This window comes from Hibiscus syriacus, unplaced genomic scaffold, assembly GCF_006381635.1.
Source record: "Hibiscus syriacus cultivar Baekdansim isolate YM2019G1 unplaced genomic scaffold, ASM638163v2 tig00110450_pilon, whole genome shotgun sequence".
In the NCBI taxonomy this organism is placed as follows: domain Eukaryota; kingdom Viridiplantae; phylum Streptophyta; class Magnoliopsida; order Malvales; family Malvaceae; genus Hibiscus; species Hibiscus syriacus.
Genome location: NW_024062743.1, coordinates 5,943,959 through 5,960,670, shown reverse-complemented (window position 1 = coordinate 5,960,670; position 16,712 = coordinate 5,943,959). Strand labels below are relative to the sequence as shown.

Genomic DNA, 16,712 nt, shown 5'->3' with positions numbered 1-16,712 from the left:
CGAGACCTGTTTTATCATATTTTACCTGTTATATTGTTATGGATCGATACATTTTTATAAAGTGTCGACACTTTTTAAGCGCAATAACTTTTTCTCTTTTAAATTCAGAAAGTGTCGATACTTATATTAAATTATCGATACTTTTAACATATCTGGTAACTTTTTCCGGTTTTGTCATTTTTGAGACCTGTTTTATCATATTTTTACATGTTATATTGGTAAGGATCGATACATTTTCATAAAGTATCGACACTTTTTAGGCGCTATAACTTCTTCTCTTTTAAATTCAGAAAGTGTCGATGCTAATATTAAATTATCGACACTTTCAATATATCCGGTAACTTTTTCCAGTTTTGTCATTTTTTAGACCAATTTTATCATATTTTTACCTGTTATATTGTTGTGGATCGATATATTTTTTTTAAAGTATCGACACTTTATAGGCGCTATAACTTCTCTTTTAAATTCAGAAAGTTTCGATACTTATATTAAATTATCGACACTCGACACATATCTGGTAGCGTTTTACCGGTTTTGTCATTTTGTGACCGGTTTTGTCATATTTGTACTTGTAATATTGCTATGGAGCGATCCAATTTTCATTTGTATCGACACAAACCGACAAGCTAAGTTTACCGGTTGCCAATTTTTTTAATATTTCTTCATGATTTAGACCTACTACATTATTATTACTCAACATTTCCGGTAACGCTAAACCGAATATTGTAAATATATTATAATGTATCCAGTAACGCCGTATATTAGCCGTATATTAACCCGTCTTTCCGGAGACAATCCCAAAAGTTGGTTGTCCATTTTATAACTTTTAATAGTCAAGGAACTCAAAAAAATAATATTATATAATCAATTAATCATTTTATAACTTTCAATAGCGAAGAGACTCAACAAAATAGCACCCATAATTAGGGGGACTATTTGTGTAATTTACTTTTTTATAAGGTCATTAAGGCCAGTTAATTTTTTTAAAAAAATAATTAATTCAAAAAGTAAAAAAAAACAATAAAATATATAAAGAGTAATATATGTTGAAAATTTCTTTTTAATTCAAACTCTAAACTCCAATGCTAGCGTGTTTTCAAATTTTTTTTAATAATGTGGAATAATTATAAAGTAATGTATGTTCACAATGTTTCTTAGTTTATTGACAACATATATATGCCTTACAGATCTTGGAGACGCAGCTACTCGAACTTATAGAGAACAATATAATTGTTCTCACTCAATGAATAAACTCGATCTCAGAATCTCCCAATTTCGTCACACAGTAAACTTCTCAAAAATACGAATGCAAATGTGTGCATGCATATCATAATCTTACATTATTACAGGGCTGTACTCCATAGGGTAAGAATGAATGTAAATGTCAACTTTGCTTTATGGAACCAAAAAGATCCTTGTAAGAACGCTTAGGAGCATCAACGCGAGAAACAATCTCCACAACTTTGAAATATGATTCTGGATGAACTAAACACTCAACAGCAACCTCTGCAACTTGGTCTCTGGATATGGTCCCTTCATAAAGCGTATCCTAAATAAAAAGCAAAAAAAATGTTATCAAACAAAGAAATATTTGAAGAAAAGAAGAGTCACAGCAAAGATGGAATGTTATCCTACGCGAGGAAAGATGAAAAGAAGTCAAAAACAAAATCGGAAAATCTCATGGAATATGCGCTTTACCTCTGGTTCCAAAACAACATTTCCTGTTGGCGGATCATTTCTCAACCCGCCAGGCCTTATGATTGTGTAGTTAATCCCTGATTTCCTGATATGCTGCTCAGCCTGAAGTTTAGCTACCAAGGTCAGTCCAAAAACATTGAGAAAGATATAAGCGGGATTAAAAAGCTGTCCCATTGCAGCTCCATTGACCAATATCGAGCTGATAAGAATGAATCGGTTCACGCCGAGTTTTCGGCATGCTTCAACGAGGTTTACTGTGCCAAAGTTATCAACCTGCACAACATAATAGAACTTACAAAATCAAAACAAAGGATGTCAACACAAAGTCATGCGATTTATAACACTATTAGGCAGTAAGAGGAAACATGGATTGAGATACTGATTGGGACAATCAAATGGAAATACATAATAGAATCATAACTGATCATTGACTGCACATACATGAAATCTGTGGGCGTTCTTAGCAGCTGAAAAATGGAAGAAAGCGGTCAAAGGCTGCACCCCAAAGACCTAACTCTGATGCTCCCTAAATGCATACAACATACTCAAGCTTAGAGAAATCATCAGAATACAAGCTTGAGGACCTACGGAAGATATGGTTCCAGTGAACTTGATTAATCTAAACTCGGAAAACATTAATGCAACTCTATGGCTAGAACAAAACAAGCCAAGGTGTTAATTCACCACAGCATCTAAATAGGTGAGTGCTTCAATGCATGAAAGAAATCATATGTGATACACGGATGTTATGAACAACATTCAACAAACAAAAGAATCATTATGCAACTCCATTTTAAAGCTCGAAATTTGGAAAAGAAAACAGAAAGGAAGCAGTAGGGATATGGATATGGATATGGATGTGGATATATGTTAACTAGTTATTCTAACTTGAGTACAAGTATCGGATACGTATATATTCAAATTTTCGAAGTTCTCTGCATAATTTTTCTAAGTTGAAAGAAATCTGACCCTCCATGGTGCAGTCAAGTCCCATCCTGGTCGAAATCCAGTGGCACATATTACAGCATCTGAATCATCACCAATCGCTTCTGCTAGCTTCGTTGAACTCTCAGTTACATCTGCTTGCACCTAAAAATCCAACCATTCACATTTCAAAAAATAAATAAATAAATAAATAAAGTCGAAGTTGTATTGTATTGTATTTCAATTCATGAAATTTTGAAGAACAAGACAGAAAACTAACAATTTGAAGAGAAGATTTGTCGGTTGAAAGCGAAGTTTTAGCCTTTTCCAAATCACGAACCCCAGCTTTGACTGAAAATCCCTTTGAAAGTAGCTGTTCAACAACCCTTTTCCCAGTATTTCCCGTTGCTCCTGCCACAAATATTTTCTTCTTTACATCCACGTCTGCCTCTTTTCTTTCATAAAATTGCTCTGTTGTTACACTTCCGCCGATCTAAAAAAGCGATTAAAAGAAAATGCAAGAACAAATTGATTTAAACAAAAAAAAAGAAAAAGAAAAAAAAAGATGAAGCTTGATATGGGTTATGGGTTACCTTTGCAGAAGTTAGAGGCCTGATTCTAATGGTGGAGGGAAATGAAGGGAAAGATTTGGGAAAGTAGAGCTGAGGAAATGGAGAGTTTCTGAGAAAGAGAGTGGCCATTGATATGTTTCAAGTGAAAATTAAAGAGAGATGGCGACTGAGGCCACATTTGCCACAATTTATGTTTTCTCATCTTTGCCTAGATGGAGAGTTTTGGTTTCGCCATCTGGCAAGTTCTCTTTTTACTTTGCTTTTAGTAGGAGTGTGTAATTTTGATTCTTTCTCATTTTGGTCACTAAAAGATATTTATTTATTTAGATTCTGCCCCCAAAAAATTACTAAAAAACACTTTAATTTCCAATATATCCCCAGAACTAAGCTTACGTAACATTTCTATCCTGTTAAATTAGACAATAATCAAGTAAATGATGGAGTTTGATATCTTAGGTGAGGTGAGCTATGTAATTATTGAACTATATGAACTGAAATTAAATATTGCATGTATACTATTTATGTATTTTGTTGGGCACATTATCTTCAAACTTGATATTACTTGCAAAAACGATAAAATGATAAATAAATATCGACTCACTGATTACATGTGATTTAACTGAATGTAAATTGTATTATAAGATTGATTATAATACAGAAAACAACTTATATTAGTTGGTAATCTAAGCATGTTCGTAACCTATAGAATTATCCTGAGCAAACAATTCATAATGATTATAATGTTGTCTAAAGTTCAAATAGAGAGAGATTATCTTGGTTATCAGAGTATTTTGACTCCCGATGTATTACCCCAAAATTTCAGTTAATGATTAAAATAAATAACTTGAAAGTTTGTTCACCAAAATATAAATTTGATAATGGTTTAGGGACCATATGATAACTTTCCTATAATAGGTATTTTATACGGTGAATGAATAGTTTACCCTTAGAATAACGTATTGATATTAATCTTTTTTTTTTGTACGAATTTTATGTTAAAAGCTATTAAGTGTTAAAGTTCGAGAAAAAAATTCGGATAACAAGATCGAATAAAAAATTCAAAATATTTTATTAGGAGATAATAAGATTTAATATGGACCATTAAATTTAAGTTGATTTTTCATATTAAATTTAAGTTGTTTGATAAAAAATGGTAGGATTATAATTATAAAATTTTACAATGGCAAAATTGGTAACTAATAACTCCATGTATTAATATTAGTCCTTGGATGAATATTTTGGCATGTAGCATATATTAGGAGGATTGGATTTCAAGGGTAAAATGATTATTTTTCATAAAAATGAATTTAATTTAGGTTATATAAGTCAACAAGGACTAAAATAAACGAAATAGTAATTCAAGAAGGTTCTTGTAATTCCCTGCAGCTGCCGTGATACTCCTGAAAAAGCCGAGGTAAGTTTCAAAGTGATTTTCAAATTTTTTAGTTTAGATTTAAGGTTTACACATGAAATTCAATTTTTTCTCTCCACTATATTCTCTTGAACTTGGTACCATTAATTCATGGTTTTGATTGGCATATGCTATGGAATTTAATGTAAGAAAGTTTAGGGTTTATGAATTTCATTTAATTAAGGCTTGATTTTGAAGAACTAGATGATTATATAGTCTTTTCCATGCTTGAATTAATATGAATTTCATGTATAAGTTGATATACTATATTCGGCCATAATGAATAAAAATTGGAGAAAACTATTCAAGCATGTTTTGATGTTTATCATGGAGGATTAAATGTTTTACAAGCTTTAGAATGTTGTTTGAAGTAAAAATATCAAATGTGAACACGCCATGATATATTCATCTTTTAGGGTTTTCAATTAGGGATTTAGGATTTCAATGAAATTGAAATGTTTATATTGCTTGTCATCACTCAAGCTTCATTTTGATGGTAAAATTATTAAATTTGGGGTTGAAATGTGAAAACCCATTATTTGATCATTGAAACCCTAAGACAGAGAAATTAAAATTTTGGATCCTATTAAGTGTAATTAGTTCTGATTGAGCATCGAAAGAATTTTTCAAAAATTATTTATATTTGTACGCACGATCAGAATAAATTCTAACATATCTTTGATTTTAGTTGTCTATGTATTGATATGTGTGAACAATCCAAATTCAATCGAGGTAAAGTGAATAACAAAGGAAAAAAAGAGAACACTTATAAAGTTTTCGGGAAGATCCTATTCTGGTTGATATTTAAAATGTCGAGGTGGGTGCATGTTTATGGTGTATTTATGTTAAATGTAAACTTTGACTTGCTATGAGTCAATGACTGAGTTACTATGATAAGAAGTGATCCTTAAATATTATGTGACTTCGTGATTCATGCATTTAGGTTAAAATTGTATTTAGAAGAATAATAGAATTAGTGAATAAGCTAAAGATGTCAAATAATAAAATCTGGCTAGATTTTATGATATGGACAATATATTTAGAAAATCACCAAAAATTCTATAAAAATGATTAGAAGGTGATTTTTAAATCGTTGAAATTGTATGTTAATATAATTTTGTTTAAAACAAATAGAGACAGATTTTGGTGTATATGCTAAAAGATCTGAAATTTTGACAGATGATAGGTCAGGAAAAAAAAGACAACAAGTTCTGCTCAAAACAAATTATGTAAATTGGATTAGAAAGCTCACTATAAATTGTACAAATTGAACTAGAATGATTGCTTTATATGGTTAGATCTATATTTGAATTTAGTTTCTAGTGGAATAAACGAATATATAATTTCAACTTGTAGAATAATACAAAATAATAGTTCTTTAAGAGTAACGCAAGGTGCCATAATCGAAAGATAAGTGGTAAATCATACATCTTATGTTATATTTATGTTATATGTCATTTTAAAGGCGTGAGATGAGTCAACTCTAATATATTAACATGATAGTTCTGATATTTATCACATGATAGACATGTTGATTATATATTAAAAAGGTAAGTGATTAATGATGTTTTCAAGATATATTCATATTATGTAAAAATGAAGTATATCTATGATATGAATTGCCCATTGTGTTGTTGTATAAAATGTTCGATAAATTGTTATCTTTGATAATTGAAGAACATGCGATAATTAATGGGAATGTCCATTGTACGTACATTGAGAGTTCTTGGTATAGTTGACATGCCATAAAGTATTAGTAGTTGCGTTGAGTACATAGTAGAGTGTTGATGATACTATTGTACTCTTAGGATATAATATAGAGTAGAATGACGATGGTACTATGATATTCCCGACTATTGGTATATTGATACAATGATGTTGGTATCTTGTACAAGTGATTGTCACTAAAAGTAAATTATTAGTGCACTCGCATATCTTGCATTCTCATTTATATACCTTAGGCTGTGACATAAAGAAATTTTAAAAAGTACAAGATATGAAAATAAGTGAGAAAATTGAACTTAAAATTTATCATAATTGATTTAGTATGAAATATTTTATGTATGAATGAATGATTTTAGGTATCTTTAATTCAAATGACTTTGGCATAAATTTATCTTATATATTCATATTATATGTTTTATATTTTCATTATATGATTTTTTTTATATCATCGATAAGTTATACTCTGTATTATTGATTATGTATCACTAAGTTTATACTTAACATGTGATATTTTCATGTGTAGGTAAAGAAGAAAGACCAGAGTAAGGAGTGTTTGTCATCTTACCTATCGAGAAACAGGCCTACAGTATCAGTAATGACATCCATATGATTTATTCGATTTTACTAGTTGACATGCATATATTATTAGTATTTAGTATAAACTTTACTCAAACATAGTTGTAATAAGTTATAAGGTAGCTTATGTTTGTAATAATGGATATTGGTTAGAGAGTTGGATAAATAGTCTATTAATGTATGTTTAGTTATTAAATAAAAATGAATTGTAGGTTAACAATATGTTAAAATTAGTTTAGACTTGTATTTGAATGAATTTTAGTTTAAATAGTTTTTAAGCAGTTATATTAGTTACACTTTGTAGTTATGAACTGCTAAGTTGTTGGCTGATAATGAACTTAATTTGAATCTCAAACAATTAGAATTGTGTTTTATACGATTAAATGAATTATGATTTATTGTTCAGCAATAATAGTTTAAAAGAAATAAATTTTTAATGAATTTTTATAAGAAATATTTCGTGAGTAGCATGTAATATCTCTTACTTGAATTTGATGATGGATACGGGAAGAGGGTGTTACACCCGAGCAAAGACATAGATGTTTTAATTTAGACTAACATCACATTTGATTGAACCCAATATGAATTAAGATTTTAAATTCATTTAAAAATTAAATACAGAAATGAAGTTCAAAATATAGTTATCATAATCTTAAGTAAATATAAAAATATATGTTTGTGACTTGCATACTTTAATTGTAACACCATTGCTCAGTTTGATAATTCTACGTACATGAGACGTTACATCTGAGATCGGTGCAAGACGTAGACTAAATTAAAATTTTACTGAAACTCTTAGTTCATGCAAAAATCATTTGAAAATGTTGTTATAATTAAACTAAATCACAAGTCAAATATTCGTGAGTCAACATGAGGAGGCGAGGGCCTTTATGTAAAATCATTAAATTTTAGGGATAAATCTATAATTCTTTAGCAAAAATATTAAGATATACATTCTTTACTCGATCAGGAAGCTCCACACGAACAAGAGAAACTACATTTGGAGTAAGTTGTAGTTTAAAGAAGCACTAAAATCAATCTAAACCATTCATAATTATTTAACATTTTTTACAATATAAAACTCGCCAGTTTTATTAAAATTAAAAAATAAATAAATTGTAAAGAAAGTTTACAATTATAACCGTAACTAAAATACGTAATAAAGACATTTTCCTATAATTATTAACACAATAAATTAGTTATTTGAGATCACACAAGGATCATACAAGAAAAAGGTTAAAAATCTAACCAAATAAACTCGAATAAAAGGTAGATACGAATAGATCTAACTGCTTGACAAATGAACCACAAAAGATGATCAAGCTATTGAAAGACCACCAACAAACCACAAATAAAAATCAAGTGACATGAGAAAACTATCCACGAATGCAAATCTCGAATTAAAATTCAATCTAATGGTCTAAAGCAAGGAAGGTCAACATGATAGCAAATAAGAGTCATCCTAATAAGTCGTGACGATGTCAAATTCAACCTTGGGGGAAAATAAATGAAGATAACGGCCAAACAATCGAAAATGTCCTATAAAGGTAGAGTTATTAAAAGTTAAAAAAAGATACAACATGATAAGATAAAATAAAATAAAAGCAATGAATATCGATGATTAGCAACCAACATTAAGACTAATGTTGTCGCCAATAAAAAAAATACTAACGATGCTAAAAAAGGAGAGAAAACTAGGGTTGAAATCCCTCTAAATACTATATAATTATTTAGCATTTAAAGATGCAAAAGAAATAAGACAATTAAATCAAAATATACAAGTCAAATGATCAATAATATTCTGATAGATTAAATTATAATTTTTAAATAGTGCAAGGACTAACTCACTAATTTCGTGAAGATTGTAATTTATTCAACTTCTAGCGATTGTTGGAAGGTATTGCAACAATTGTTAAACTGACCAACTTCTATTGTTCAAAACACAAATATTGTAACTCAAAAGTTTGGGTGGGGTCTTGTTTGAAAATGTGAAAAAATAAGCACGAGAATCAAATTTCTAAAAATTTTAATTTGCACCACCACAATGGTTTCAAAACCATGGGGGCGGTGTTCAAACCAGACCCTCTAATTTTAAAATTAAGAGTCAAGATTCGAAACCAGATAAGTATTCTGGAATTCAGTATCAAAATCGAAGAGGTTTGCTTCAAAACTAAATAGTCTGAGATGATTACAAAATAATATTTTATCATAATCTTTTTTAGTCGTTAACAACACATATATCCTGCAGATCCAGAAGCTCGAATCCAAAACCTCTAGGAGTACAACACTCCTTTTAGTCACCGAGACCGCTTGATGGGTTCAATCACACATCTATTTTAAGGTCAGAATTACGAACGCATTCATAACAGCACATTAAAAAAATAAATAGTTTCAATTGAGATAAATGTGTTGATAAGTCTCATACCAACTCAAAAAAAAAAATAGTTTCAATTAACTCAGACCAAAATGATATTTTATTATTAAAAAAACATAAATATAATCGATTTGATTTCAAGAAGGATCTAGTTTTAATAATTTAATTCTTAAAAAACTAGAAAATCTAAAATGAATGAACCTTAAATAATGCAAATCCAAAATAAAGAAGCCCTTGATTATGCAACCGTCTTCTTGTAAGAATACCACCTTGCAACCATGAGATAAACTCCCATATTGAGCAGACTCAACGCTGCCAAAAGCCAGAAAAAATAATGAAGATGGCCATAGTTCAAGTTATCTGGTATCCACCCAGGGTTACCATCCCTGGTGCTTAAATCTGCCACTATATTAACAAGGAATGTGCTCAAATAGTTCCCTAAAGCAGCTGTTGAAAGCGAAAGAGCAGAGCACAGGCTTCTCATGGCATCTGGCGCTTCTTCATAAAACAACTCCAATTGCCCAATGAACGTATAAACTTCAGCACACCCTATTATGAAGTATTGTGGAACCTGCAAAAAGATCGACATCGGCATATGCTTCACTTCTTAGTAGTTATGCTGCTTCACTTCTTAGTAGTTATGCTTCTTCACTTCTCGGAATCTGATGAGATCCAACGTTCCTGCAGAGACCATGGTTAAGATCAAGATGAGGAGGCCGATTGTGATACGTTGAAGTTGAGTGAATCCGTTTTTATGGCCTATGAACTTTCGTGCTAATGGAATGATGAGACAATCGTAAACCGGAACCCAGAATATGACGCTGATCATATCGAAGAGAGACAACGAAGCTGAAGGTATCTCAAATGATCCTCCCATGTGAAGGTCCATGGTGTTGCCTTGAAGCACAAGTAACGTGCCCATTTGACTGTATACAGTTGAGAATATAATGCCTGTTGCCCATATAGGAAGTAATCTTATGATGGATTTAAGTTCTTCAACTTGGGTCACAGTGCAAAGGCTCCATGGATTTATAGAGCCTTTGATTTGATCATATGGCGATACCACAGCTGCCTTGTCAAAGAAGCTATGGTGCATACATTATGAAAGCAATTAGTGAAATTAGAACGGTGTGTTGAATCTTATTCTGTTAATTCTATGATTGTTTTATGTACCTCAACTGCTTTGTATGATCAAGCTTTCGGCTTCCTCTGACTGTAGATTCCTCATCTGTCGTCTCGTATAAAAGTGACTTGTCATCTGGTACTTCTACTCAAACTTTCCTGATGGAAGCAACAATAACTTGGCAGATTCGAGCAAGAGGACTCCCTCCTATGTACCCGAAAAGAAACTTGCAACAGCAATAGCCATAGCAACTGCCGGAATGCCAAACCCCCAAGCCCATCCTACGTTGGTTTGTATCCAGACGAGAACCGAAGAATCGACAAGGGCACCAATGTTAATCGACAAGAGCACCAATGGAAGAATGAACTCTTCTTTTTCTTTTCAGTCTCGTCGGAATTGTCAAACTGATCGGCACCAAAGGACGAAACACGGCTTAATCCCTCCAGTACCAAGGGCTATCAAGTATAGCCCTAGAAAACACACACCAGTTTGCAGTCCTGTAGGATGGCAAACTTTGTTCTAGTCGCATGTCGGTTTTAGGCGTGAATAGATGCAGACAATGTTAGTATTGTCATGCCCTGCAACGGAGTTACACAACATAAATAAAATCTGATCAATCAGAATGGTACTACCAACCAATATATAACCAAATTGAACTTACAAAAACATAGATCATGGAGAAACTAGCGATCGTCCAGTATCGTCCCAAATATGCATCGGCGAGGAATGCTCCGATTAACAGCATGACATAGCACGTTCCCGACCAATTCATGACATTACTAACGGCTGCAACATTTCGTTGATTGAGCTGAAACTTCAAATAGTTAACCAGGTTTGTGTTGATCCCATAGTAAGCCAAACTTTCACAGCATTCATTTCCTGTGCATCAAATGTTCCTCAAGGATCATTAAACCAGACAATGGAGCATATACATAACTTATATCAGACAAATAATATGCACTTGGGATATACAATACCTAGGGTGTAAGGGCATGCTTTCCATGTCCCGGTCTTGTTCTTGATGGCCGGTTTGTTTCGGAAGTCAGTCGTTCCATCGTTCATACAGATATCTTTTTCTTCCATTAGAATTCTTAAACCCCAAGGATTCAATGAACAATAGGAACAGTATGATACTCAAAACTTAAAAGATTAATGAAGCAATGAAGTTTGGATTCTCACATTTGTTTCATAGTGAACTTTTGTTTAAGAAGTGAAACCCAGGAGGCAAGTCTTTATCCTGGTTGACATTCATTTTTTGGGGCAACTTTCGGCACACAGTTCGATCCGGCAGCGTTAAATTGTTGGTGAGATTGAAGCGGGTGTCGTTTTCATGATTGGTGCAATTAACTGAGATATGTAGAAGATGATAAATGGCCATAAGCTTGTGCCGGTGGGCACACCTTCATAGGAAAGGGAATTAATGCCAATTTGCCATTGCCTATCGCAAAAGAAAGGATCTTTGCGGCTATGTTCGGTTTTCTGTGTTTCAACATTCAAGCCTTTTTTTACACACCTACAGGGATGATGGACCAAAGGAGGCAGCTGTGATAGTCGTCTTCTAAATTTTTTTAAAATTATCATATATTTTAAATTTTTCATTAATAATCTATTTTCATCCCCTAGATTTTATAAGTTTAGCTCCTCCTAAAATCGATAACTAAATTAATCTTGATTTTTTATTAATTTATTTTAATATTAATAATATTATAAAAACATAGTAAAATGAAATAATAATTTCATAAGATTTATAGAATCATAATTGTTTTATTTTGTTTTGTTTATAATTAATAAAATATTTATTTATATACAACAAACAAATTTATTACATTTTAAATATTTATAATATAACAATATTATAAACAAAAGTTTGTAGATTTGATTATGATATAGATTTAGTTGTTTGATGTTCTTATTTTTTAATGAATATTAATGATAAATTTATCATTATGGTTTACTTTTAAAGAAGTCGAAGGCTTTTAAGTTAGATTTGTTGAGTCTATGACATTTTTTAGTAAAACAAATATCATATTTGCATTCAAGGGGCCAAAATGGAATAAACTGTAGATTTTAGGATCCAACTATCATTGAAGAGAACTGTCAATGGCAGTCGATGATTATCAACGACAATGGTGAGTGACAACCGCCAACAAAAGATTTTAGTTGAATTCAAGGGTTGAATTGATATTTTATCTTAAGTTTAGGGGTCAAAATGATAGTTTATTTAACAAGGCCATATTAGTATTCTATCTAAAATTCAAAGGTCAAATTAAAAACTAACCCCTTTTGTAACATACCACATCATACCAAACCAAACTAGCCAGAGTTAAAGATTTAGTTACCAAAATATAACAACAATATAACAATCTATAACGTAAGTGGCTAAAATTTAATAAACTGATAATGTCAGTGACCAAAATACGAAAGGAAAATAATGGTTATGATAGTTAACCCAATAAAGATACAACATAATGATTGATTCAACATAATTATAATGATGCACTTCATTAATACAGTCTATAGTTGTGAGAGAAACAAAGAGAATGAAAATTCTCAATTCTGGAGCCTACTAATATCCCTGATTGAGTTATGAAGATACAAAATCTCAAGAATGAGGATCCTATGAAAGTTAATAGCACCCTATGCTCGAGCTTTTGTCATGATTACAACTCCAAAGTAATATTAAGAAGATATTCACCTTCAACTGGCAGCTGCAATAGTTGCTGGCTTAGCATCCTCTGCTTTCTCATGTTCTTTGTTTAGCATCTGAAAAAACAAATGAAATTGGCAGTCAAAACACAATATACAAGCTTCAGCCTGGTTTAAATGTAGGAGGGAAAATCGGGAGCAAGTTTCTCGCCTTGTTATTGATCAAGTTATGGAGTGCAACAACATTTCGGATGAGAGACGACAGATAAATAACCAACATCATATCATTTGTTTTCACTGCAAAATAGTGGATCAATGAATTTCAAAAGTTAATACATACTCTTCAAATCCAAAAGAACATGCGCATGCATGTTCAGTGATTTTCTGAGATATGCGTGGTTGATTTTGTATTACCTGCAAAAGCCTTGATTAGTTCATTTACGTTTAGGTTTGGCAGCAAGTTGAACACATCCTGCAGTTTAAACATGGAGAATCAATAACACTAGTAAGTCAGACATTAACCAACCCAAATAGGCTTAAATTTATATACTGTTGTCTATATTCCAGATAAATCAGGTAGATAACTTCATGGGACCAGATATATGCAATCTTCGTAACTACAACTTTTTAACTTTGCTTTCAAGTAGGGTACCTGTCAGTGATACAGTATTTCATGATTCAGTGGAAGCTTCTCATCAATAACAAGATCAAGGTAAGACCGTATCTCTCTTAACCTCGCATCCAAACCCTTCAAAGCTGTGAGTTTTCCAGTTACCTATCATTACAATCAAGGTTAAAATATAATCCCTTTGTTAAAGTTTTCCAGAAAAGTAAAAGCTTTATTACTAATTGGAATTGAAAATTAAATAAAGATTTTTTTTTGGGAGGGGGGGTGTCACCTCAGTTGCAAGTGTACTAATGGTTGTATCTTTTACATCCCTTAGCAAGTGTTCCACGCCTGATTGTGGGTGAGAAGGGAGTTATAGTATAAGAAAATTAGTGCTCAAATCCAATCAACTAGAATCTTAATCGAAAAGGGCGACTTTAAGAGAAGATATAGAATTCATCTACTGACATACCAATCTCCTCAACTTCGTGAGCAGCAATTTCGGAAGGAACATGAACGAAAATCTTTTGGCTCTTTTGAGTGACATTCTGCATCGTTACCAGCATATTAGTTCAAAAGCTCCACAAATACGAACAAAAGGTGAAAGCTTCTTGCAAAAGATCATTGCTAGTTGCAGTCCCACTTAGCATCAGGAGGACTGCCTGTCCACCTCAACACACAAGCTCTTTCTCCATCCCCATAAATATAAAATGATGCATACAAAAATTGTTTTTACCTCCTTAACCTCTTCAACATCATAGTAGGCCTTGCTGGGGATCCCCAACTCCTTAGGTTGGACATCAATAATGACCAAGACAGGATTTGGGACATAGCTGCAACACCAAAAGCGCTTGGTTAAAAGTTCGGACTCCAAAATGAAGTTAAAAACAGTAAAAGAAATGAAGATTAATAGAATCTTACTTGTGAAATAATCTGTGAATGCTAGATCATTTTCCCGTAGTTTTGGCCCAGTACTATACCAACCAACAACATGCTCCTTCGCTACAACAATTATTTACTCAAATCCAGAGATAGAGAACATAAATTCTCATAGAGAAAACAACAAAGGAGAGAGAATAAATAAACAAACTGAAAGTAGTATCATCTTTAGTCTAAAAGTTGAGAAACTAATTACCATTAATCCTCTTGAACATCGAAAACATCGATTCATGGTAGTTGTGGTCAAGGAACCATATACTCGGGTCCTTCTCATCTTCCTCAAAAGGAACTGAAAATTCAACATCCAACTCTTTAAACACAATAAAACTAATAAAAGCCAGTCAAGTGTAACATAAGCTCAATAATAAGAAATTATATTGTCAAAAAAGATAACGAGGATCAAGGTAAGGGTGAGCGTTCGATCCAATCAAGTCGAGTCAAGTAAAAAATTTCGAGTTATTTGAGTTTACGAGTCTTATTTTACAACTCAAACTTAATTTGAATTTTTTTCGAGTCGAGCCGAGTTGTTCGAGTTTCTGTTCAAATTTAAATGTAAATATTTATAATATAATGATAATATTTTATACCAATTTAAACGATTTTCAATAACAATATACAATGCATATATATTTCTTCATATTTTTTTCGATATACATATATCATAAAGAGTCGAGCGACTCAACTCAAACTTGAAAACCAATCCACTGATTACTAAATATTTCGAGTTATTCGAGTTCTATTTTATAACTCGACTTAAATTTAAAATTTTTTCGAACTCGAGTTGAGTTTTTTTGAGTCAAATCGAATAGGAAAGATCGATTTTTTTAGTCGGTTTTGCTCACCCCTAACTCCAATCAAGATATTTCTTCAAATACTACTTTAATTGCATAATCTTCACTAACATACATTCTTTGCCTTCCGTTCCACAAATTCAAGCAAAAAGGTGAGAAATTTAGGTCAAAACACCAAACAATCTGCCTCACTCAATTCATACCCGGCATTCGGAGTTAAAATAACCCTAGAAACCTAAAAATACTCTAAAAGACCAATAAGAACTCAACCAACATCTCAATTAGCAATCGTGCAAAAGAAAAGAACATAAGATTTCCCTAGACAGTATTTATTAAAGCAAACAAAACAAATTAGATCTAGAACTAAATTCAAAGAATAAGAGGGAGACCTGCATAGCTGTTGGTGACGTCAACGGCGCCTTTGAAGGAAGAGCCGAGGAGGACTCCGACGACGCGCTTGCGCGTGTCTTTCGCAACGCGATTGTAGTTATCGACGATGCTTAGAAGAACCAAAGGGTGAACTATTGCCTTCTCTATAGGTCGAGACGATATTTGTTGAGTTTTTATCACATCCATTTTCAATGCTTTCTTGGTCTTTGATTTCACTCTACCAAGGTTTGAGCCTTTGCTTCTTGCTTTCGTTGCGTTTCCTCCGTAAAGCGTGGTATTTCTTGCGACACCGGTAACCAAACAAAAATAGACCATTAATAAATGCCAACTTTTTACTTATATGGGTAAACTACTGAAAGGATCAATTGTGCTCCACAATTTTTCACTTTTCATCACTGAAATTAAAAATGTAATGTTTTGCTCATTTACGTTATCTATTAGATCTCAAAATTTTCAATTCACTCATTTTTTGCCTCTTGAACACGAATTTGGTGTTTATTTTATCGAAAAATATCTCAAACTCTACAAATCTAGAATAGAACTTTGACTTCCTTTTAAATTAAAATATAATAATAAATTGTTGCAAAATATAACTGTTGTAAAATGAGGCATTAGTATTGGTTGGAAAATATTAAATAAAATAATCAATCAGAATGATAACTCTGTCATGGTATTAACCAATGTCTTAAAAGCAAATTCGTCCGATGTGTGTAATCGCTACAATGGACGAATAGCCCCTCGAGGTTAACACGGCTATCCAAATTTCATACACCCAAAATATGGAGTGGACTTTGGTGGTACTACTCTTTTTTCAACTCAAAACAACACTCAAGAAAAAGTTCCAAAGAGTGTTTCAAAGCAAACACTAATTTCTTTTTTAAAGATACAAAATAAGAAGACATGCCCATTATTTATAAGCTAAATAGTGAGGCAAAA

General features: G+C 32.1%; 1 protein-coding gene and 2 pseudogenes across 1 annotated transcript; all 3 read right to left on the bottom strand.

The window, feature by feature from the left end:
* Window positions 1–1,349: 1,349 nt before the first annotated feature.
* On the bottom strand, window positions 1,350–3,356 carry LOC120125945 (uncharacterized protein At2g34460, chloroplastic-like). Its single transcript, XM_039144261.1, has 5 exons — window positions 3,216–3,356; window positions 2,903–3,115; window positions 2,668–2,787; window positions 1,699–1,971; window positions 1,350–1,549 (listed from the first exon to the last, which is right to left on the bottom strand). Exons 1-5 carry the CDS (start codon window positions 3,321–3,323, stop codon window positions 1,385–1,387), a joined length of 879 nt encoding a protein of 292 aa, XP_039000192.1. The 5' UTR covers window positions 3,324–3,356; the 3' UTR covers window positions 1,350–1,384.
* A 6,162-nt stretch (window positions 3,357–9,518) lies between these two features.
* LOC120126042 lies at window positions 9,519–11,486 on the bottom strand (annotated as a pseudogene).
* Window positions 11,487–12,946: 1,460 nt separating this feature from the next.
* LOC120125995 lies at window positions 12,947–16,033 on the bottom strand (annotated as a pseudogene).
* Between the last annotated feature and the right edge of the window lie 679 nt (window positions 16,034–16,712).